The following is a 24,976-nucleotide window of genomic DNA, read 5'->3' as shown; positions in this document are numbered from 1 at the left end:
CCGATTGACTTAAACCAGAGTTTACACCTTAAGCTCACCATTTTCAAAAGGTGAAGTGATGTTGTAAACGGAATACCCTTCAGCTGAGCTGCACACATTTGAGTGGCCATTGCAAAAGCAAGGAAGACACTCCTCTGTATTATATGTGAGACGGCCATTGTTACGCGACCAACACCTTAGCCTGCATGAGAAGAAGATTAATAGCACTAAACAAACCTGTATGTTAATAATTAGATACAGAGATAAGAGATCAGCATTCTCACCTTAAAGGCTCACATCCGTTGGCAGTGACTGGAGAACCATCATGACAGCGGTCACACTTGTCTCCATGAATTCCCTGTTTACATGTGCATTGTCCATTACTGCTGCAGACAGGTCCTTGAGAACCTGGACAGAACAATTATATGCATAGTGCACAGATTAACTCAAATTTAGCTTCTTTTGATTGTTAGGTCGACAAAGTGGTTAAAACATTTGGGTGATTCCGCTAAGTATCTGATATGCTCCCATTAGCAATACAAGATCTCATCCAAAAATAATTGAAACTCCAGATAGGAATCAACTTTGCAATGATTCATGAGGTTGTTGAAAGTATGCCTTGATTAATGCACACACAGTAATTTAATTCAATTCAATTCAGCTTTATTTGTATAGCGCTTTTACAATGTAGACTGTGTCAAAGCAGCTTCACATAAATGGTCATAGTAACTGGATCATGGTAGTTTGGTTAAGTTCAAAGCTAAAGGTAGTCCAATAAAAAAATATTACGATGCATGACTTTGGCCAGGTTAGGCCCATTTTATGCATTAGGCCTGCATAATATCAAATGTAATAACATTTATTTGAAAGGAATTCCCTTTTCTTTTTTTAGAACTGATTTTCTACATGCAGAAACTATACCAATGGGAATTTACTGGTTTAAAATAATTGATCAATGTGTCTCAAAGAAGTCTATTAACCATAATTTGTTTGCGGATACCATTTAGTTTGATATTTTGCATTTAAATAAATAGCTTTTCTAAAGGGATAGTTCACACAAAAATTAAACAATTATGTCATTTACTCACCTTCACTTTTTCAAACCTTTCTGAGTTTCTTTCTTTTGTTCAACACAGAAGATATTTTGAAGAAAGCTGGAAACCTGTAACCATCAACTTCCATTGTGTTGCTTTTCCTACTATGAAATTCATTGTTACAGGTTTTCAGCTTTAATCAAAATATCATCTTTTGTGTACAATAGAAGAAAGAAAAATATGTAGTTTTCAAACCAACTGAGGGCGAGTAAATAGTAAATGTTAACTTTTGGGTGAGCTATCTCTTTAAATGTTGCAAATCATTTTAGAAACCAGATTCTAAAATTTTATTAAAAAATAATTACTGCAATTTTCCACATGTTACTAGGGCTGCTTGATATTGGAAAAATATAACATAGTGATATATTTATTACTCTGAATCTACGATATATGTTGCGATATAAACACGATTTCACCTGAGGACTTGAATATCTCTATTTGGAAAGAATTTAACAATTTAGATTGATTTTGATTAGGCTGTGTGAATAATCGAAATCGAATCACGAGTGGAAACATTGCGATTAGCTAATCGAAAGAGGCTGTGATATGAAATATATATGTATTAAATAATTTCCCCCTCTCAGAGCAAATGCGTGACTGCAGTCAGTGTGTGATAGTCTTACCAGCCAATTGAGTGAGCACATCCGTTCTGCCCAATCAGAATTGCTCAACCGAACTATGCGAAAAGCCCAAAATAAAACAAACAGGAAAGCGCGGACACTTGCCATGATGGGGTCTGATGCTTCAGAAGCATTGAATAGACAAATTCAAATCAATGAAAAACAGCATGTTGGTGATATTGGAAAATTTTGGTTTCAAAGTCACAGACACTGAACAAAAACTGGTCATTTGTAAGAGCTGTCGCAGAATTGTTGACACAGCACAAGTACAACAACCAGCATCTGCATAAAATACAATGAACAGTCTACAAGCATAGATAAATACAATAAAAAATAATCAGTTTTTTATTGTTTTCTTAGAGTAATTGAATATTCAAATGTAAAATCACACAATGTAGTTTTTTTTGTAAAAATAAGTCAATAAAATTAATTGTTATAAAGGTGGAACGGTCACCTCACAGCAAATAAGTCACTGGTTCAAGTCTCAGTTGGGCCAGTTGGAGTTTCTGTGTGGAGTTTGCATGTTCTCCTCATGTTGGGTTTCCCCCACAGTCCAAAGACATGCACTATAGGTGAAGTAAATAAGCTAAATTGGCCCTAGTGTATAAGTGTAAAGGCAAGGGTGTATGGGTGTTTCCCAGTACTGTTGCAGCTGGAAAAAAAATATATGCTGGATAAGTTCTTTCCGCGGTGTCGACCCTGGGTAAATAAAGAGACTAAGCCGATGGAAATTGAATGAATGAATAATAGTTATAAACAATACAATTGTTACAAACAATACAATTTCTTATTGGCATCTTCACAGGCATCAAAATCTCATGCAAATAATATATATTATATTATAGACTCAATATTGTATATCCTGCGATGTGACTACTGGGTATGATCACATTGCAACATGGATGCTGAAATAATATATTGTGCAGCCCTACAACTTAGCCCTTCTTTAACATTTTTTGATGCAATTGCAATATAATGTTTGACCAGGCCATGCAGCTCTCAGTATAATCTGAAGACATGGAATACAATTTAATACAATATAATTAAAGCAGCAACTCACCTGCAGGGTTGCAGTTGCAGGGCACACAATTGTCTCCTGCCCTCTGGTGGTAGTATCCTTCCTTACAGCTTTCGCAATGCCTCCCTTGGGTGTTTCCCTGGCAGTTTAAACAGTACAATCCCAGCTGATCTGCTCTGCAGAACCGTGCCTTCCCATGGCATGAACAGGCAGAGGAGGCTGCAAGAGAACATGCCAAGATTAGTTACCTGGTGTCAACAACTTCCCATGTTTAAAAAAGACCCCCTATAAAGACTTCCCCAGCCTCCTGTGGTTTAAGAATCTGCTGAGCGAGTCGACTTTTTACAGTCTGCAAAAAAATTAATTATCACACTGTCAAACACAACTGGCGCCAGTCAAGTTTTTAGTGGTATTGCTCCGAGTATGGGAAAGTAGCACGAAGACAGTCTTATGGCTATAAAAACAAACACCTGCCGCCAGAGTAAATTACACCACACCTTAAGGTATATTCACTCACTCTCTATATAGACAATTACTCAAAGCCACAAACCATAAGCTACCGGCACAAACAAAGACAAAACCACAAATTATTCTGGGGATCAACAAAGACATGCCGGACATCCAGAGTGGACGACTTTTAAAAGGGAAAGAGAAAAGCCTTCAGCTGTGTAAGCACATTAGATCATGTGTGATTATGTGCAATAAAACAGCCTAGCCAATGCTCGGTCAGGCCTACAGTAATGTTGAAAACACCGTCGATAATGGATGTTAGATAATTGACTGTCTTTGTGGCTGGGACAAGCTCACTCTTGTAGGTAATTTATCACTAAGGTATTATGAGGTCATATCAAGCATGAACCTCATCCACTCAGTACAGGCATTCCTATCCTGCTAAAGTCGCAACTGGCAACATCAGGGTCCTACACAGGTAAGAGAAACAGACGCAGGCTCTCAGTGAAAAGCAAAACCACAAAGATTACACAACAGATGAGATCCTTAAAGGACAGTTTGCTTGAATACTGTTGCTATTGCCTAGAAAATAGACCCTTTTTACTGACTGTGATGTATTTTTCTGTTTTAAAATATTGTTCAATTCAATATTATTTTTAATATTAAGTGAATGTACATTTGCAATAGTATAACCTTGGCTTTTGTTATATCACATTACAGCATCAAATTATATTTTTAAATGATTTGCAGTTGACATGCTATAATCTATGCCATAATCATTCTATATTTGTTAGTTTAAAAGGTTATAAAATTCATAAATTTGTTATAACAACAAATCAAACCACAAAGTCATTAGCTGTAGTCTCATCTTTAGCTATTTTATCCAATTTAATAACAAAAAGGTCAGTATAAAACAAACATGTATGTTTTCATATTTTTACACTATGATTTAAGTTATTAAAAAGGTTTTAAAGAAGAACAGTATTGCTTAATAAATGCTGTATTTTTGCAGTAATACATTTATTTATCATACAGATAAACAGGTTAGCAGATTTTGGCTGGATCACTATTATTATGAAGAGTATAGTTATAGCTATTATTATGATCTGATGGTTTTATGATGTACAGTATGAGGTAATGCCTTTAACAGTATTTTTGTTGCACAGCAATACACTGTAGCCTACACTGTAATCAATCTACATAAATACACGTGGGACACCGGTCACTGGGATGATTTTGAAATACTACATAGCCAGTCAGTTTTACTTTAGGCTACATGTTAAATATAAATAAAACCGAAAAAATATTAAATATACTGTTTAAATAAAAACTCAAATGTCGGTTAAATATTGACAAATCTATCGGTTAGGTTAAATTCTTAATTACAACGGTTGGGTTTGTCCCTATTTTACCCAAACTTCGGTTAAAGCTATTTAGCAGTTTTACAGTCTCAAACTTTTAATTAAAAAACAAAGACTTTTCATTTCGTTAAAACACTTCTCTTGGAATATTAATTAACCTAATATTTTGCTATATGTAAAGGCTGCTGTTGCACAAAACCTTCGGTTTGCAAATGAAGCGAAACTTAAGCAAATTAACATCTTTCTGTTGGTAACTACAAGCTATAGAACTTTTGATAACGAAAAAAATTATTAATACGAGGAAAACTTTACTTACATCGAACTGTTCCGTGAACTGGAGTCCAGATGCAAAACGCGCAAAGAATGATCCAACTGCTCTTCATTTTCCACATCCAAGAAACTAAATTTAATGACAAGTTCTCTCTTTTATGGTGTCTGTTCGATGAGAAGGTTATCGATGGTCCGTTTGGTGCGCTGAACGGACACCTGACGCTTGTGCCGGCTGATCCCTGCGCGCGCATTTAAAAACTTCCCAGTTGACAAGCGCGGGCACGTCAAGCTCTGTCTCTCAAACTGTTCATTTACTCATGAGTGATTCATACTGCATGTGCCTGATAGGAAATGTATCATGCCATTCCTCAGATAAAGACGTATTTGAGTAAATGTCTATACTAGAACACAGCACGAGAACATAATCCATTGTTCATCAATGTGATATTAAAAATGAATGCTTGAGGCAGTGCTTTAATGAATAGATGCCAAAAATAGCAAAACATAAAACATTCAACAAAGCAGCAGATTGTCACACTTATAAATATATTCTTTAAATTCAGGTGTATACATATCATTAAAATAAAGAATATAACATGTTTATTACAAGTTAAACAATTTCCCTCATTATAATGCGAGTACACGACTTCCAAAGATTCATATAGAATACTTGGATCAACTTATATAAATATTTTCTTACTCTACCAGGTTTTATTGAATAGGCCCTCAATATCATGCAAACCAAAATATAATGAAATATTATTAATACTTTTCATGTGTTTAATAAAATAGTATTTTTGCAATATAGTTTTAAATTTTTCAGGATCAAAGTACCTAAATAAATTAATGCTTTTATGTTGCAAAATATTCATTTTCACATTCAAATGTTCATTCACAATTATGTCAAAATATGTATTTAAAACAATAGTTACTAATTTAACTTCTTTCTAAAAAGTAATAAAAGTTTTTTAGTATTTTAATATAAGTATATTATACTAATATATATTTGTCAACAAGTTTATGAGACATTCTTTTGAAAGACAGATAGATATAGACAGATGGATATAGATAGATCTCTCACTATGGCAAGAAAATAATGGCAGAACCACACCTAAACTCAAGACCAAACCACCACACTGAAGCCATAGAAATGTAGCAATCGTGAACAGTCTTAGACTGCAGTTTTCTTCTTTACCACACAATCATCTATGGGCACCTTAACCAGAATAAATGATCTAAAATAAAATTGCATTTCATGTTTGGGCACATGAAGCAACTGAACTGCCCTGAAAACCCTTTATTGTGCAGGAGACCCTGAAGAACAAACCCTAAACATTAAATATCTGGAAAGTACCTCATTTATGAGGTATATCCTAATTGTTATTCACCTTCATTCTGTGGCAAACAAAACAGTTCATGTCTAGTCTAATATGAGTTGACAGTGATTCACTGTGGTATTGGTTTGGGTTCAGAAAGACTTGAAGGGATGGTTCACTCCAAGATGAAAACTTGCTATTAATTTATCCTCAGGCCATCCAAGATGTAAGTGATTTCTTAAGTAGGACGACTAGCATTTTTTTTAGTTGAAGGTTGGTGATTCACAAAATGCTAGTCAATGGATTGGCTACCAAGTCTTTTCACATCCAGTATACTCTAAGCTGCAGCCATACTTGCATATACAGACTAAATGAAATGAATACTTGCAAGTATATATTAAGCTTCATGACAGTGTGGAATGCAAGCTTGCTCTGCCATATAATGACTTATGTGAGGGCACAAACTTTCACAAAAGCTTATGCTTTGTTTACATAGAGTATTTGTATACAGGTTGCAGCATCTAGAAAAGGCAAAAGTAAGTACCATTTTGATAAACAAAACATCACACGGATCCTCCTTTCTGGCTGTAAGCAAACAGTACAGCTCATAATTTGAAATCCCACATCATTATGTGACAAAAAAGTGAAACAATTCTGATTTAAAGTGTTTGAGAGCTTAAAGTAGACGTGAACTGAAGAACTTATAGTTATATACTTATGAAATATAACCTAATGACATTTACTAGTTAAGTGGTCAAACGATATATATATAGCCTATATTATTATTATTTTTATATAATAGTAGAATTTGAAGAGTTTTTGTTGATACTCAAACATCAGTTTATTATATATATATATATATATATATATATATATATATATATATATATATATATATATATATATATATATATATATATATATATATACACACACACACACACATACATACATAAGTTGTATATGTAGCTATATATACTAATTAAAAATATTCATTAGAAAAACAGAAGACTTGTGACTTTATAGGAATGTTTAAAGTTGTGTTCAAAACAGACTTTGGCGTGTTGTATATACAATCCGTATGACATGAAGAGTTAGTATATTTACCTTAAAATCTATAATGGTGTCTGTTGTTAACAAATCTCATGTCCGGTGTCTTGCCTAAAAAGTAAACTAGCGACGAGTTTGCAGCGCTATAAAAACAAATCACAACGAGATTGCTATAGAAACCAGCGGACAGTCAGGGTTGATCAGGAATTCTGGATTGTGCGTCAATACTAAGCTATTTGAGATTGCGTTGGGTTTAGGAGACATCTCCAGTTGCGAATGTGAACAGGACACAAAAAACGGTGTTATGCCAAGAAATGTAGCCTACACCTGCCCTAAAATGACCCCCCCCCCCCCTTTCATAGACTTTCATAAGCATTACATACAAAACAAAGGCCATAATTGATTAAAACGTAGGCAAATAGCCTATAATTATTATTTTGATGGATCAAGCAAAAACAAGTGAAACGCATTTTAAAACTAAATTAAAAATAATAATATTTACTGTAATATACAATGAGCCTGCTTCTAAAATTAGGATTTTGGTGGGTTTTAAACAAACGGAAAACAAACAAAATATCCCAGATAGCAAATTACATCTGGCCCAGATATGGCCCACATCCCCCATTTTCTTCTGGCCCACATACCGCGCGGAATGACGGCGATGACTCAACCTGATTGTGGCTGACATAAGGATCCAAAAGTCAGCCACAACTGAACCAGATCTGGGCCATATCTCAAAAAAAGCATGGTCCATATCTGGGCCAGATGTGGCCCATATATTTTCTTAGATCTGGCCCAGCTACGGCCCATGCACATTCTCAAATCTGGTCCAGCTGCGGCCCATGCACTTTCTCAGATCTGGCCCACATACAGCCCATGCAGTTTCTCAGATCTGGCCCAGATGCGGCCCATGCAATTTCACAGATCTGGCCCAGATCTGGTTCAGTTGCGGCTGACTTTTGGGTTAGATGTGGCTCACATCTACATTTGGTAGCTATATAAATCACATTAAAAGGAATGCTTAGTTTAAATTGCTTTATTTAAAAAAATTGCTTTAAAGGAAGCATATAAATTGATAAATACAAATATATAATTTATATAAATTATATAAATAGATGCATACAAAAAAAAAAACAACAGATTGATCAATGCAATACAAATAAATATATTAATTAGATAAATAAATGCATACAGAATTATCACAAATTAAATGCAAATAAATATATATAAAAGTTAAAATTAGGTAAGTGGATATACAGAATAAAAAGAACATACAAACACAAATGTATATACAAATTAGATAAATAGTTACAGAATAAACAGAAAATATATATATATTTTTTAATAAAATTCATATTAATTAAATTAACAAATATTTTATAACCATATAACCAGAACCAATAATTAAAAAGATATATAAAGGGCAATCCAAAAACAAGATCAGAGGCGAGGCAAGGGTCAAATAACAAATGATAATTACAGAAACAAGATAAACAAGTATGAGTGAGTAGACAGAACAAACACAGAAATCGCATATTTAACAAAAACATATTATTTAAATAATTACAACTAAATATTTATTAGCATCTACTCAGAACCAAAAAAAAAATTTAAAATAAATAAATAAAATAAACTGAAAATCCAACAGGGCAGTCCAAGAGTGAGGTCAGGGGCGAGCAAGGGTCAAATCCAAAAAAAAAAACAGTCCAATGCAAAACATCCTGAAAATAGGAGAAGACAACAATGAAAAGGTGCTGTTTGCATACAGGCACAACTCGATTAAAATTAAGGACTTTTAAGCACTTGTTTAAGCACCTATTTTTATTTAAGACTGACAAGCAACGTATTGAACACCTGAAATGTATTCTCAGCAATACATAAAAACATTCCATAGGAACTACCTATCGATTTATAAAAAATTTAAAATAATATTAATATAATATTTCATAGTATTAAACTTATTTTAAATGTGCTTGTGAAATTATTTTTTTTAATGTTTTCGTAGATGGAAAAAGAACTGAAAATTAAATTACATTAAATTAAAGGACTAGAAATACTATTATATTGCTAAAATAAAACAAATTTTAGTAAATAATACTAATACAGAGTAAAAGTACATGGTACTATTTTAGTTAGTTACATTTGGAAAAAAAATCGTATTTTCATTACGGACCTTTTTTAAGTGTAAACTTGTTTAAATGGTTTAATTGTTTAATTACAAGACTACATAAAAAGGAATTTGCACTAACAAAGGAAGTTTATTTTAAGGAAATATATTTTCAAGCTTGGGAAGGTTTTACGTATATGATGAAAAGATGTAAAAATTTAAAATGTAGCCTTTTATTTACACATTTTACACAGTTTTTCTTTGTCTGCTCATTCTGTGTCTGCCTTTACAATCTGGCAAATTTGTTGCTTAAATAACCTTTATAGTACTTGGATTTTTTTTTTTACATAATTATAAACAAATGACTTTACAAAAAAAAAATATTTAAAAAATAATAAAACAAATGACTTCATTTCATTTGAGGTATTTGAAATATTTGTTTACATTTTCTACATTTTTCAAAGCAGTGTTTTAAAAGCCTTATTGTTTATTTTGATAAATGTAACAACAGATTGCTTTGACCTGTAATGCCTGTACAATTTAGTGACGCTTTAAGACAGACTATGTATAAATCATACAAATACCTCATTCAAAAACGTTTCCAGCATACCAACCCTGTGACGTCAGACACAGCAATATTCCAAGATGGGGGTGCCTTTGTGCTAAAAGCTCTTGTGAAACATGCCCTTTTCATCAAAATTGTTACATTAATCAAGTTTGGTTAATATATTTTTATTAAATCGGAAAGCAATTTACGAAATAATGTAAACTCGATTGACTGCATCACTTCTACTACAAGACACTGGGAAGAATTTTTGCTAGGCGATGTAGGAAGATCTGACACTCAAAGTTTTCTCCATCAATTCATAGTCTGAAATCTTGGTAATTAGTGAAGGTACCTTTGAACTGACCGCAGATCTTGATGTGGTCTTTCTTGATTTGGTCTTCTCCACTTTCGATCCTTCCCTGGGTTCATCTTTACAAGGAACCTGCTGAATGGAAAAAAAAACTTAATGATAAAAACCTGGACTATATCATGCTCTAAAATGTTTGAAATAAAAGCAGCATAAAGGGACAAGCTTGTGGTGGAGGTTTGCTAGAAAAACCTGTGAGAGAGGATGTTGTGTGTGAGTCAGACTGAGACAGACTGTTGTATGAATGTGTGTTTTTGAGTGTATGAATGTGAGAATGCATTCACAAGAGTGTGTGTTAGTTTGAGGATTTTGCTAGGGTCCAACAGAGTAATTTGTTTAGTTAAGTTGTTTAAAATTATTTTCATTGATTAAATACTTGTCCATATATAGATGTAAAGAATAACCAAAAGAAATAATGCATTAAAATGTCATTATATTTTATATTCAATCTGCAAATCATTTGTTGTGAAATTTGAATGACTTCCATTCAGTATATAAATATAATAAATTAGAATAAGAATAAAACAATAGAACTCTATAAAAAAATACTTCCTATCAAAATAAAGCAGGTGCTTTTACCTTAAGGAACTTTATTAGTATGGTCCCTGCCTCCAGTTAGTTCAACTTCAGATACCTCCATAATCTGTACTGTGGTGCTTCATTTGGTTCTTGACTTAAGAGTAACTGGTGTCGCATTCCCGGTCCATCACAATCTGAGCTAGAAGGACAATATGACAAAAGACAAGACAAATATGAATACACATAACATACAGAATAAAACATTTAAAGATATAGTTTACTATTCTGCCACCATTTATTCATCCTCTACTTGTTTCAAAGCAGTTTGAATCTGTTCAACACTAAAGCAGATATTTTGAAGAATGTTAGAAACCTGTAACTATTGATATACATAGTAGGAAAAACTGGGTTTGTGTTCATTCATTTTCTTTTTAGCTTCATCCCTTTATTAATCTGGGGTCACCACAGTGGAATGAACAGCCAACTTATCCAGCATATGTTTTATGCAGCAGATACTCTTCCAGCTGCAACACATCACTGGGAAAAACCCATACACTCTCATTTACACACATTCACTATGGACAATTTAGCTTACCCAATTCACCTGTACCGCATGTCTTGTGGGGAAAACCGGAGCACCCGGAGGAGGCCCACGCCAACACGTGGAGAACATACAAACTTCACACAGAAATGCCAACTTACCCAGCCGAGGCTCGAACCAGAAACATCTTTGCTGGGAGGCAACAGAGCTATCCACTGTACCATCGCACCGCCTGAGTTTATGTTCAACAGAACAAAAAAAATATTTTGAAACAAGTGGAGGATAAAAGATGTCATTATTATGTCATTATTAGATTTTTTAAATAAGCTATGACCTCACACAGTGATAAAATAGCAGCAATAAATCTTGTAATATTTTAATAATAAATAAAACATAAAATATATTATTTCAGTTCCCAACAACCAGTCTGACATATACAAGTTACAAAATATGTACAATATTGTACCTGGTGTGCTTGATGATGAAGTCAAACAATTAGTAATGCACTGATGTGAGAGTTGTCCTTTCCTTCAGCTTGCATCCTTGCATGATTCCTTTCTTTTCTGTAACAAATTAATACAATACAATCTATTTATAAAAATATTATTTTTACTTGCCACAAAACCATTTGTTTGGACTTGATACATATGTACAAGATTAATGGTGCAATTTAATTTCCAGGCTGTTTTGAAGTAACATAAAACATAAGATATGGATTTTAAGCTTATTTAACACAATTGATTTTATTTTTTTAACAAGGTTTAATATTTCATAACACACTTAGCCTTCTTTTTTAGCTAATTAATTTCCTTCATAAGTCATTTAACATCATGTTTCAACTTTGAATTTTTTAAAAATGTTTTGGCTCTAAAAAAATTTTTTAATGCAGACCAGTCTCAACAGTGGCCAGAATGAACCACATAACGTTACTCTGCAAACTTTTGCTGAAACTTGATAAAACACACATTAACAAGCAAATCAAGATCATTAGGATTAACGTTACCAAAAAGAGACTGTTCGTTCGGTGTTTGAGCTAAAACCAGTACAAAAGCAGAACTCGGCACCTATTACAACTGTATAAAACGGACAGCATATGATTCATTCATTCAAGCTCCCGTTTCGACGCTGTTCTTCATATAACACGTCTTATTGTTCATTTCAATTGTAACTTAAATGAATTTGTTAAAACCCCGAGCACAATCAACTTAACAGATTAACGTTACTGAACTGACGGCGGCCATCATTCTTAGCCGTTTTTAGCCATATTATCCACATATAAGTTACAGTTTTATTACTATTCAAAACAGGGGCTTTTCTAACAATAAAACATTACCTGACGACAAATATCTCACAAATATGATTTTAAAATAATAACTTACCCGATAAAAAGAAGATGAAATGGCGGACTTGACTTCACTTCCTCGTTTGAAAAAAATAACCGTCATTCACGAGGCTCCGCCCACTCCACCGTAATGCAAGGATGAAGCGAAACACATATTCGCCACCAGGGGGCAGTTTATGATTATGTTTAATAAATATATAAATATAAATATAAATATATATATATATATATATATATATATATATATATATATATATATATATATAATAGTATATATATATATATATATATATATATATATATATATATATATATATATATATATATATATATATATATATATATATATAATAGTATATATATATTAGGGTAAGGGTAATTAGGCAAGTTATTTTATAAAAATGACTTGTTCTGAAACTGTAGAAAAATATATAGCTTAAAGGGGTTAATAATTTTGACCTTAAAACACTTAAAAAAAAAAAAAAAACTGCTTTTATTCTAGTCGAAGACTTTCTCCAGAAGAAAAGATATTATCAGACACATTGTGAACATGTCCTTGCTCTGTTATGTAACATGCTGTAATTCTAGAATATTTACTGTTAATTTTAATATTCAGTAGCTTGTTATATAAAAACTATAACACTTTAAGATATATTTACAATTAACTAATTGCTAATTAACATGCTTATTAATAGCATATTGTCTATAAAATTTGTTGACGCTGTTACAGGTGCACACACACAGAACCAGCATAGACTTTTGGGCCTTTCTATGTTGAGTTTGCATGTTGTTTCTGTTGGTTTCCTCTAGTTTCTTCTATAGTGCAAAAATTTGCAGTATAAGTGAATTTTGGATAAACTAAATTTGCTGTAGTTTGTGATTAAGATAATGTGTGGTGTTTCCCAGCACTGAGGATTGTACCCTCAGGGCTGTGTTGCAGAAGCATTAGTATCTGATTGCAGACGTGCATATGCAAGCTGAGACACACAGTTTGACATGCAATGTCAGAAACAATGCACTCAAATAGAGCTAGTGACATCAAAGTGAGGGGTCGGGTTAGGAGCGGGGTTAGGTGTGCGCATTAAAATTGGTCAGATTAATTTTTATAATTTTTTGTGTTCTGTAGAATAAGTAAATAAAACTTTGTGTTGTTTACAAAGATCAGCTTATTCACGAACACATTCATGTTATTCACATTCTACTGCTCAGTTCTCTGACATTTTTTTCTATATAGTTATTTTATTCATAAACAAAACATTTATGTCTATTTAATATTCAAATTAAATAAAAAAGAACAATGTTGTATGTGGCATTTAATCAAACAAAATCATTATAAAAATGTAGAATTGCAAAAAATAACACCAAGAAAACAGCACTTTAATTCAGCATTATTAGATTATGAATTCATTTGTAAAATTGTTCATTAAAAAGTAGTACTAATAGCAAATTAAATCCACCCAGTAGGTGGCGGTAGGACACTGTCTTAATTCATTCAAATGGAGAAACTGAACAAAACATTAATGGATCAAAACATAATAAATAATGAAACTCATTGCATTTATAGACATACCAGGTAATATGAAAAAAAATATATGAATTTTACTCATGCTGGAACATTTACATATAACAGATAATATAAACTTATATTCATAGCAGCCCTAAAGTAAAAATAAATCCATTTTTGAGGAAATAAACTGAATTAATATGTGATAAGGTTACAAACATATACTTTCCCGGATAAGCAATAGCTTATTCCTATTCTTAATAACCTAAAGAATCATTTTCAATCACAGAAAGTCTTATTTAGAACATGCAATTTTATTATTTTCAGAGAAGGTGTAGCGCTCTCACTGCCTGATGAGGGACAATAATGTTAATAAAACACAGGAAACACAGAACTGCTGCTGCTTCACATCAGAGTCTGTGTATTGTTTGAGAGAAAAGCCCCTCCCACTCATTAGGTATGCAGTCCACAGGCAGAAGTAGCCGATCGGAAAAATGTAAATCCTTGCATCACATTACATTAATTTACAATACTTATTTTCTATTTTCTACTTCATAAAACGAAAGTGTACAGACTTAGAAAGACAAATTAACTTTGATTTTCAATTTCTAACAATTTGTAACCACTTCAAAGGCTCCCGTTAATTTAAAGTTAAACCGGAACTAAAAATACACTACACGCACTACAACCGATGTGTCACACGCGGGCCACATCTGGCCCACATACAGCAGGCCACAACTCACACTACACCCGGCGTGACACACACAGGCCACATCTGGCCCACATACAGCAGGCCACAACTCACACTACACCCGGCGTTACACATACGGGCCACATCTGGCCCACATACAGCAGGCCACAACTCACACTACACCCGGCGTGACACATACGGGCCACATCTGGCCCACATACAGCAGGCCACAACTCACACTACACCCGGTGTGACACATAAGGGCCACATCTGGCCCACATACAGCAGGCCACAACTCACACTACACCCGGTGTGACACATACGGGCCACATCTGGCCCACATACAGCAGGCCACAACTCACACTACACCCGGTGTGACACATACGGGCCACATCTGGCCCATATACAGCAAGCCACAACTCACACTACACCCGGGGTGTCACACACGGGCCACATCTGGCCCACATACAGCAGGCCACAACTCACACTACACCCGGTGTGACACATACGGGCCACATCTGGCCCACATACAGCAGGCCACAACTCACACTACACCCGGTGTGACACATACGGGCCACATCTGGCCCATATGTCTCCTGCCATTGCCAGAAGTGAGCCATATGTGCCTTAGTTGGCCCAGATGTGGCCCAGAACTGTATGCTATCTGGGATATTGTAGTTTACTTACCAACTGGTCATATTTTATTCTTATCAGTACTGGTATAGTTTTAGGGCACTAACATCATTTAGTCATATCTTGAAAATGAGTTTTTAAATAAAAAGCCATTAGCTCTTTGACCGTTGCTTGGATATCACAAGCATAGCTGTCATCAACATACCGGAGCGAACTGAACAGTACTGGAAGAGCCGCTCCGGTGAAAAATGTGCGCCTCGGGGCACTGATATTTCTGGTGTGCGCAAGGAACGAGGCGACGCCCTTTGACGAACTCGAGGAAAGCAGAGACGCGGGGCTGAGTCAGAGGAGCCTGAGCTCAAAAACACACCCAAACAGCAGCACCACACAGCCTCATCCTCCACACCTTGTTCCTCACACAGACACAGCGGGACCCGCCCAAAACCTCTCAGGTAAACACGCTCAAACTCATACCCTTCGGCCACTGAGAGTGTGTGAAGCACACCCTGTCTACATTAGGCCTATCTCTCAGCAACACCACTACCACACCCTTACACACACACACACACACACTTCTGGTGTGAGAACACTCCACAGACATAATGCTTTTTATACTGTAGCCTACTTTACATATCCTCATACCCCAACTCTCGCTCTATACCCAACCCTCATAGAAAACATTCAGCATTCTGACATTTTCAAAATACTAAATTCTGTATGATTTATGAGCTCTTTTCTCATGGGGACTGAAAAATGCACACATAGGAGACACACAGCGACATGATAGGGTAGGAAACAAAGAAGTGAGAGAGAATGGGAGAGACTCATAAGCTGCTCTCATACATCACAGAGAACAATCAAAACACAAGAAAGAACCTGCCTCTCAGTTATTAGCTACATAAAACACGGTGCCATTAATTTTATGTGCTGCATGTGCAATGATAATGAATATACAGAGGCCTCAAATAGAATTTGAACATTTATGCGACTCATTTATGCAAGATTTAAGTGTATTAAATGTGACATGTATTAAAGCAGAATGATGCATGTGGTATTAATTCATATAAACACACCTCTTCCAAACAAATCATTCATTCATTTTTCTTCAGCTTAGTCTCTTTTTCAGAGATTGCCGCAGCGGAATGAACTGCCAACTATTCCAACATACGTTTTACGCAGCGGATGCCCTCCCAGCCACAACCCAGTATTGGGAAACACCAGGGCCTTAGCAACCGGGGGATATGTCCCACTTGCTTTTAAAGACAGACCATTTAGAAACAGGCGATTAATAAATGAATGTAACTTTTGGATCTCATACAGCTGCCCACCCACTTTTAAAATATCTGCTTTGCCCCTGGGAAACACCCAAACACAGTCATTCACTCATACACTACAGCCAATTTAGTTTATTTAATATATTTATACTGCTTGTCTTTGGACTGTAGGGGAAACCGGAGCACCCGGGGAAAACGCACGCTAACATGTGGAGAAAATGCAACATGCAAACTCCACACAAAAATACCAACCGGCCCAGTCGGGACTTGAACTTTCTTGCTGTGAGGCAACAGTGCTAATCACTGAGCCACCTCAAACAAATCCTGTTAACAGTTTTTATCTGCTCTGATATTAAAAACTAATGTTGTACAATAAATAGCTTTAAAAATGCCAAGATAATTCCTAGAGCCACTTTGAGTTGACGAACCATAAGAATTCTAACATTTGGTTGGTTTGACTGATTTAAATGTTTGTTTCAAATGTTGTTCAAATGTAACTCCACAGGTAATAATTTACTTGTTGTATTTATCAAAAATAAACAAAAATAAAAAGGCTATAAAATAATAAAAGTGGGATTTATTTGTAGGTAAAACACAAAACTCATTCCAAACAAAACATTCCAGAATCTAAATAATGAAAAACAAATATAAAATTCAGAAGTATTTAAACCATTGCTAAATTCTTAGCAATTATTTCAGTTGTATAATTTAAAAAGGGGCCTACTATGAATGACCATAAAAATGTAAATAAAACACGTTGATTAAAATAATACAAAAACTAGACTTACAGATTTATTTATAAATAATAAAATTTTTAAATAATAGGATTTTTATAAAATAAAAAATATATAAATAATAAAATACATCTGTAAACTGTGTAAACAATAAACACTTATTAAAAAACTATTTTAAACTTTTATTTTACAACAGTTTTATTTATTGTATTCTTGTATCCTATTCAGAAAAAACAATGTTGCAAATTAAGTGTCAGTACTTAGGGCTATTTTAAATATAAAAGACTACTTTAATTAGACTAAGGATTCGACTCTGCAGATCATAGTCCACATGATAGTTCCTTTCAGTGTAGTCATCGTCAGTTTGGTGAATTTTGAGCAAAACATTCTAGTTTACTTTTTTTTCAGAGCCACGACTGCCAGCATTTTAGAAAAGAATCCCTTATGTCAAAGATGTAAATAGCTTTTGGAAACTAAGCAGCACACAGTCTGTTAAGGCCAAAACTGGCACAATGCTTTTCATTATGTGTCCACTTCACATTTTGTACTTTCAGGCTTGTGGAAGAGAAAAACACATTTAATGGAGTTTGATCATGGATATGGTGTGCAAACCGCATCTGACGAAGGCTGCTGAGTCATGCTGAACTCTTACTAAATGAAGGTTTGAACGAAATCACCAATAGTGCTGATTTAGTGTCTCATCAATGAATGTGTCTGTTACACTGACCAACTGGATTTAGTAATGAGACTGTGTCATTTCCTGTTCTCCACTAAACACACAGATATGCCTGCACATTTACAGTACTGATACTGACGTTAAGAATATGGCTTGTATACGCTGTAGACTATAGGCTTATAATAGAGTAATATTTTGGACTTAAAAAGTTATGTATTTAAAGGGCTGGTCCACAGTGTATTTTCAAGGCATTGCTATGTTTATAAGATGCAAAGCAATGTGTCCTCATGCTTCATTTGTAGAAAATTACGTTGTTTTCATATATCTTATTGATTACAAACTACTCTCAGCATGAAAACAACTGTCATGTTTCCTAGTTACTCCGAAAGGCCTGCCCTCAAGAGGCTCTGATTGGTATATATATATATATATATATATATATATGTATATATATATATGATAAGTTAAAATAGCCTTTTCTACTTTTTTATTAGCTTGAATTAACTGATATTACATAGTTTTACTTATAATTGGTTTACATAGAATTCCATTCCTCAGTGTTGGAGAAATCATTCTAATATGATTTGCTGCTGATTTAACATTAATAATAATGTGTTGCAAAAAAGCTGTGCTGCTTTACATTTTTGTAGAAACGATTACAAAAATACATGTGAAATACGCATATTTTGATGAACTCAAAACATTTATCGCAAACTTATATGCTTTGTAGCGTTATTTTTGTTTTAATTGTTATATTTGAGAAATAAATGCATCTTTGCTCCATAAAAGCATTAATAAAAAAACTTTTTCCTAACACAAATTCATAATAAGAAATTATTCAATCACAATAATGGTTATGCGGTACACATTATAAAATTAGACCCAAAAAAAAAAAAGTAAAACTGTTAATACACAAAAACATACTTACTCCCAGGGCCATTTATTTAGCCGCACCATGTTGGTGTTTACAAGGTGGGTTGTTAGCCCAATGGTCAACCCCCCACCTGGAAGACCAGGACATAAGCTACAGACAATTTTTAGCTTACCTAATTCACCTATAGCAAATGTTTTGGACTGTGGGGAAAAGCGTAGCACCGGGAAAAAACCCACGCAAACACAGCGAGAACATACAAACTCCACACAAAAATGCCAACTGACCCACCCAGGACTCAAAACAGCGACCTTCTTGCTGTGAGGCGACAGCACTTCCCACAGCGCAACTCTACACAAAAACATATAGCTGCTTTTATAACTAAGAAAACAATTTCCTGCAATATTCTCATATTTGACTTTCTCTGGCAAGTTTTTATTTTACACTATGAAAATGAATCAGAATGACACATTGAAGAGTCCTGTAATAACCACTGTTTATTATTCAAATGTTACGATTGAATTTACAGGCAAATGGGTAACAAGCAGAGGTGTGTGTGAGGTCCTTTGGGTGTGTGTTTGTCAACGCCTTGATTAAAACAGAGGGAAGGGTTGTCTTCCAAAACCATTACACTTTCTAAAACCAAAGGACCACATCAAGACTGTGCAGCAAACAACAGATCACAAATATTTGATACATTATAAATTAAAAATACTGTTTTATACATAAACGTGTACGCGTTGCACTTATGTCCACAGTGGTAGAGAGAGCAGATCTAATTTTCTTTTTTATAGTGGCACTTTCCATAGATGAAAATCTCTCAATGTGACATTTCAAGTGTCGGCTAAAGTCAGCAAACCTGGAACTGAAACGGTAACAGTAAGAAACAAACAGCGAAATGTACTAAAACCATCATTTGGCGAGATCCACATTATGTCCAAAAGTTTAGGCACTAAATAAAAAATTGTTTAACTACCAACGTGTGATTACTGCCTCAAGTAAAGCAAATCATTCCGATAAATATGAAATATTAAAGAGACATATGTGGATGTTCAGACATGTTCGGGGTGTCAAAACATTACGCATCACCATCCGCCGAAAATTAACCACAAATAAAATAAATGATAGAGCTATGATGCAACACTGAGCCATGTATACAGGCAAGCGTATTATACCACAGAACATATTATATATATATATAATTATATATATATATATATATATATATATATATATATATATATATATATATATTATGCAAGAAATTTTAGCTGATTTTTTATTTTGTGAACCGGTGAGGTGGCTGGCTGAGTTAAAAAATAAAAATAAAAAATCAGCCATTCCTGAATCATTGAAGCATATTTACACAAATAACAGTTCCTCAACTCTATATTATAATAATAAAAAATAAAGAAAAAAAATAACATTCACACAAAAATATAACATTTGAAATAATTATTAGCACCAGTGTATCAGATAAAAGTCTTGCTACGCCAATGTACAAAGTTGCATAGTGTTGAGTTTTGCGTGTTTTTCGTGTTAATGCGAATCGCAGGACACCTTTAATAAAGCAGCAGCAGCAGCAGCGTCTGAAAAATAACAACGCAAAACTGAAATGTCGCGCTCCATGCAGGGACTTTCATTCTCCGCGTTGAACTATTCATATATACATGAACTGAAATACTGTATGTACGTGACACTTTAAAAACGAGGGCCGAAAATAGAGCAAATTAAGAATCCTTCACTGTTAGCTTTGAGCGAATAGCGTTACTGATGATGATGATGATATACACTAGCTTAAGTAGCAAACTTCCTCAAACAAACGCTTTACTATCATTCAGATTGTGTTGTAAAAGTATGAGAAGAAGAACTGGAGGTGGTGCAGTCATGTGGCCTCTTACCTCTTGCTACTACGCAAACACACACACACACACACACATACATAGACAAACGCACACAAACACACACACGGCTGGTGAGCGCCATAACTTGGATTTCTCTTCACGTAGCATTTCTGCATATCACAATTAAAAGCTGCTTTTGTCTTCCGTTTGTAAAAGATGATTTCCAAGAAACGTGTAGAAATACGAACAGTAAGCTAGTAAAAGGAAACGAAAGGCAAGACTGGGAAAGGCCGTTTTGGTGGAGTGTAAGGCAGACGTAGCGCTGTGGATTGGAGGTTAGGTTAGGTTGCTGTAGGAGGTTATGGCCGCTCTAGAGACGGCGTGTTGAAGCAGCCCTCGGGCAGAGTGTTCTTGATGTCGTTCAGGTTGGCAATGTCTGCTCGAATCTCCTGGATCTGACGGTCGTAGTCGCTGATCATGTCCTCCTGACTCTTGGCGATGTCGTTCAGCTCCTTCAGCTTCCTGTCTAGCTCACTTCCCGCCATTTTGTCCTTGGCATCTTTGAGAGCGTTGTCGATCTGATTCAGCTTGCTCAGATCCACCTTATCGATGTTACCTGAAGGTGTTGTTACATTAAAGTGGAAGTTATGAAGTGTAATTGCATGATAGTCTTGCACATTGTAAGAAGGGAAAAAAATACATTATTCCAGACAATAAAAGCAATCAAAATATTAAACTAAATATGTATCACTTTACACAACTTTTCCTTGTGCTTTTGGGTTAGCGCAGTTAAAGGCTAATAAGTTATCATTTAATTTAGCTTTTTTTAGTCATTAACAATTACTTAATATACTATAAATCATCTGATACATGTACAGTACTTATACATGCAAATATATTAGTTATATGTATATCTCTCTTTTTCTATACTATACATTAGTGGAGTAACGGATCACAAATCTCATGGTTTGGATCACGCTACGGTTTTTGAGTCACGAATCGGACCATTTTTTGAATCCCCCCAAAATAGAGAGGAGACAAATGGGATTTGCTTTCCATTTATACAAAAATATTACTGCAAAAACCATTAGCTTTAACAAGCAGAACTTAGAACCTGTAATTTTAATAAAAATAAAACCAAAAAAAATAAGAACCATGAAAATAATCTTTGCTACTGTTGTTGATGATGCTAAATATAAATCTAACTTCTTGTACAACATATCATATTTATTTTCAAGTAATGATTCAACAATTCACACATAAAACTTGTTTCATTATAGGTGGATCATTTTTGAAAACCTATTCAGTGACATAATTTTGATGGTTGTTTGTCGCCACCTGTTGGTTACACAATGTAATTGCTAGAACATTCACCGGTGTCAAGTTCCATTAAGTGGTGATTTTAATCTTTACCATAAACATCAGTGTTTAAATTATAACTGTAAACTGTTGTGCCAGTACTTCTGTGTTAGTCAATTGTTTGTAACTGAAAAAGTGCAAAAACTGAATCTCTCTTGATCAAACATAAATTTGAATGCAGTGCTTGGAAGGATTATTAAACATATGGAAATCATAAGCTTTTATCATTCATGTTGAATTGAGATCAGGATTATTTAATGTTTAATTGTGCAGCTTTACACTGAATGCATTAACGCAGGCTAAACAAACAGTGACAGAAAACACCTTTAATTAATAACAACATTAATAATGACATTTGGTTTGTGATCCACACGGATCATGGATCAACTGTGATTCGTTACACCCCGACTATATAATAGTGAGTAAACCCCTTTTTGAATATGAATACTTGTATCCATTTCTCAGTGAATATAGCAAATGATATTTGTCACTTAAACAAAAGTTTTATTAAAGAGTCATGTCTGTTAAAATAGGATTAAAAAAATAAAATTTAGTTTATATGAAAATTACAAATAAAACTAATAAAATAGTAATAAAACTACGAATTTCAGCGAAATGTGATTTTTTTGTGTTTCTCTTGATTTTCCCTGTTTAATCGAATCTAAATATACATGTATAGTATGAATGTATAACAAATATGTGTTTTAAAAATATTTTAAACAGCTTCATTAATGTCTGTAAACACAGAAAGCTCTTAATGATCTTACCGAGTTGGCCTAGCAGTGCATTGATTGTGTTGAGTACTTCTCTGACAGCACTTTTGGCTTTTCTGGCATTGCCCTCTGCATCTTTGGCATTGTCTGATGCCTGGGAAAAACAGCAAAATCAATTACAATTTAACTTCTGCAATGATGCATTCAAACACACTGTATACTAAACGTCAGTCGATATAACCCACCATAGATGCCATCCTCATGTCAGTGTCCGCCTCTGCTTTCTTCTTTTCCAGCTCTTTCTCCGCTGCTGTGAGCTGGTCCATCATTTTGTCAACATCTTTATCCAGTTTCATGGTGTCTTCAAAAGCCTTTTCTGCGTCTGCCTTGGTCTTTGCAGAACCCTAAACAAAAATCAGTCCATAGGTTAGCATAAACAGGCACTTTCTGATAAAGAAACATACACCCCAAGACTTTATGGTTTCATGTACCTTCTGCACATCATTAGCGATTTTCTCAGCTTCCTCTGCCTTCGCTTTAGCATCTTTAGCATCAGCAGCTGCATTGCCTAAAGCCGCCTCGGCCCGTCTGGTTTTATCATTGGCTTCATTGATTGTTGCATTGATTTGTGGGATTCTCCTCATGGCATCCTCAGCAGCAGTTTTGTTGTCATTCACTCGCTTGTCGAAATCTAAAGACGAACATGTCAAAAACAAATGAAAGAAATAATTAGTTTTTCTGAATTTACTCCAGTATAGTGTTATTATTTGTTTTATTCTTTAAATAATCTGATAACACTTCTTCTAAATTTCTAATTATTGTAATTTACAATATTTTATTTTTCAAGTGACAACTAGTGAGATTTGATATGATTGAAAATCAGGTTTATTCCCCCAAATATTGATTTCTTGACTTTTCTTAAGTCAAAACATTGGTATCATTTTGTCTAAAAATTAATCTAAACATGCCTGAAGACATATGCAAAACTAAAAATAGGAAGAGATGTCATTAGTAGTTTATATAATAAAGCAAAAATTATATAAAGTTTAGACAAAATGATCTCCTTGTTTTTTTTTTTACTAGTTTTTGTAAATATCTATATCTGTACATCTATAAATTATGGTTGGGTCGATAGACGATGCCTTCGTCCATTGCCGATGGCTGATAGTCATCACGATGCTGAGCTGGTAAAGTTTAGATAGGATACACGACCGGCCGGAAGTGCGATATGCACAACAATATAGCAGCATTTTTTATGACACTGTATAACAATAATTAATATTTTTACAGTACTATGACGGTTGGGTTTAGGGTTAGGGTAGGGTAGATGTTAATGTAATACAATTAATTGGAAATTTATTACACTATAAACACACATCATTTGACCACACACACACACACACACACACACACACACACACACACACACACACACACACACACACACTGACATGCACTGCAGCGTATGTGCGCGTCTTGAGCTCCAGCAGTCAGCGGGCAGTCAGCCAGAGAGTAGTGCACATTTTACAGTTTATCAAGGATGTACCGCTGGATCGTGTCTCACTATGGTTGTTAAATGTGATATTTAATCTTATCTCTATACAAACACTCTTCGGTCATTTAAATATATCAGGTAACGCGTCACAGTGTCAGTACACTGCTTCAATCTTACTTAGTAATTTTAGCGAAAACCTCAGATACTGTTGGTTGGTTCCTGTTGGTTGTTAGGATTAGGGTTAGTTTGTTGACACCATTACAATGACACAGATCAGAGTCCCGCTAAAAAAAGTGATTGACAGGTGGTAATTTGTGTGTAACTTATCTTTATTTATTAGTGATTTGGTTATGGGTAAAACAAAGACTATGCGGATCAGGTAGTTAAAACGGTAGCCTACAAATAATTAATTCGTTATTAATTAATTAATCGTCCATCACAATGCTTCACATTAGACATCAAATGATGCCAAATTGGTCAGCATCATCCAACCCTTATCTATCTATCTATCTATCTATCTATCTATCTATCTATCTATCTATCTATCTATCTATCTATCTATCTATCTATCTAGATTTGTGTTATGATGGTTTGTTTCTAT

General features: G+C 34.4%; 2 protein-coding genes across 3 annotated transcripts in view; both read right to left on the bottom strand.

The window, feature by feature from the left end:
• The window catches only part of lamc2 (laminin, gamma 2), a 38,615-nt gene extending 22,624 nt beyond the window's left edge, over nucleotides 1-15,991 (bottom strand). The window contains exons 1-5 of one of the 2 annotated variants that reach the window (XM_087241090.1): nucleotides 15,615-15,991; nucleotides 7,216-7,390; nucleotides 2,754-2,930; nucleotides 264-387; nucleotides 39-181 (exon numbers count right to left, since the gene is read on the bottom strand). Coding sequence is in view for 1 of the 2 variants with exons in the window: in XM_087241089.1 (XP_087097215.1) it covers nucleotides 39-181; nucleotides 264-387; nucleotides 2,754-2,930; nucleotides 4,839-5,043 (649 nt within the window). In the remaining variant the exon portion in view is untranslated. Of the gene's footprint in view, nucleotides 1-38; nucleotides 182-263; nucleotides 388-2,753; nucleotides 2,931-4,838; nucleotides 5,116-7,215; nucleotides 7,391-15,614 lie in introns of those variants that run through there. The other variant, XM_087241089.1, reaches the window with a different exon arrangement.
• Nucleotides 15,992-20,265: 4,274 nt separating this feature from the next.
• lamc1 (laminin, gamma 1) overlaps nucleotides 20,266-24,976 on the bottom strand; it is a 99,486-nt gene continuing 94,775 nt past the window's right edge. The window contains 4 exon segments of the mRNA NM_173277.1: nucleotides 20,266-21,424; nucleotides 22,935-23,034; nucleotides 23,126-23,284; nucleotides 23,372-23,571. Coding sequence (NP_775384.1) covers nucleotides 21,168-21,424; nucleotides 22,935-23,034; nucleotides 23,126-23,284; nucleotides 23,372-23,571 — 716 coding nt within the window. The 3' untranslated portion in view covers nucleotides 20,266-21,167.

The sequence above is a fragment of the Danio rerio genome, chromosome 2 (genome assembly GCF_052040795.2).
Source record: "Danio rerio strain M-AB ecotype USA chromosome 2, GRCz13ab, whole genome shotgun sequence".
Lineage (NCBI taxonomy): Eukaryota > Metazoa > Chordata > Actinopteri > Cypriniformes > Danionidae > Danio > Danio rerio.
This window is presented reverse-complemented; position numbering and strand designations above follow the sequence as displayed.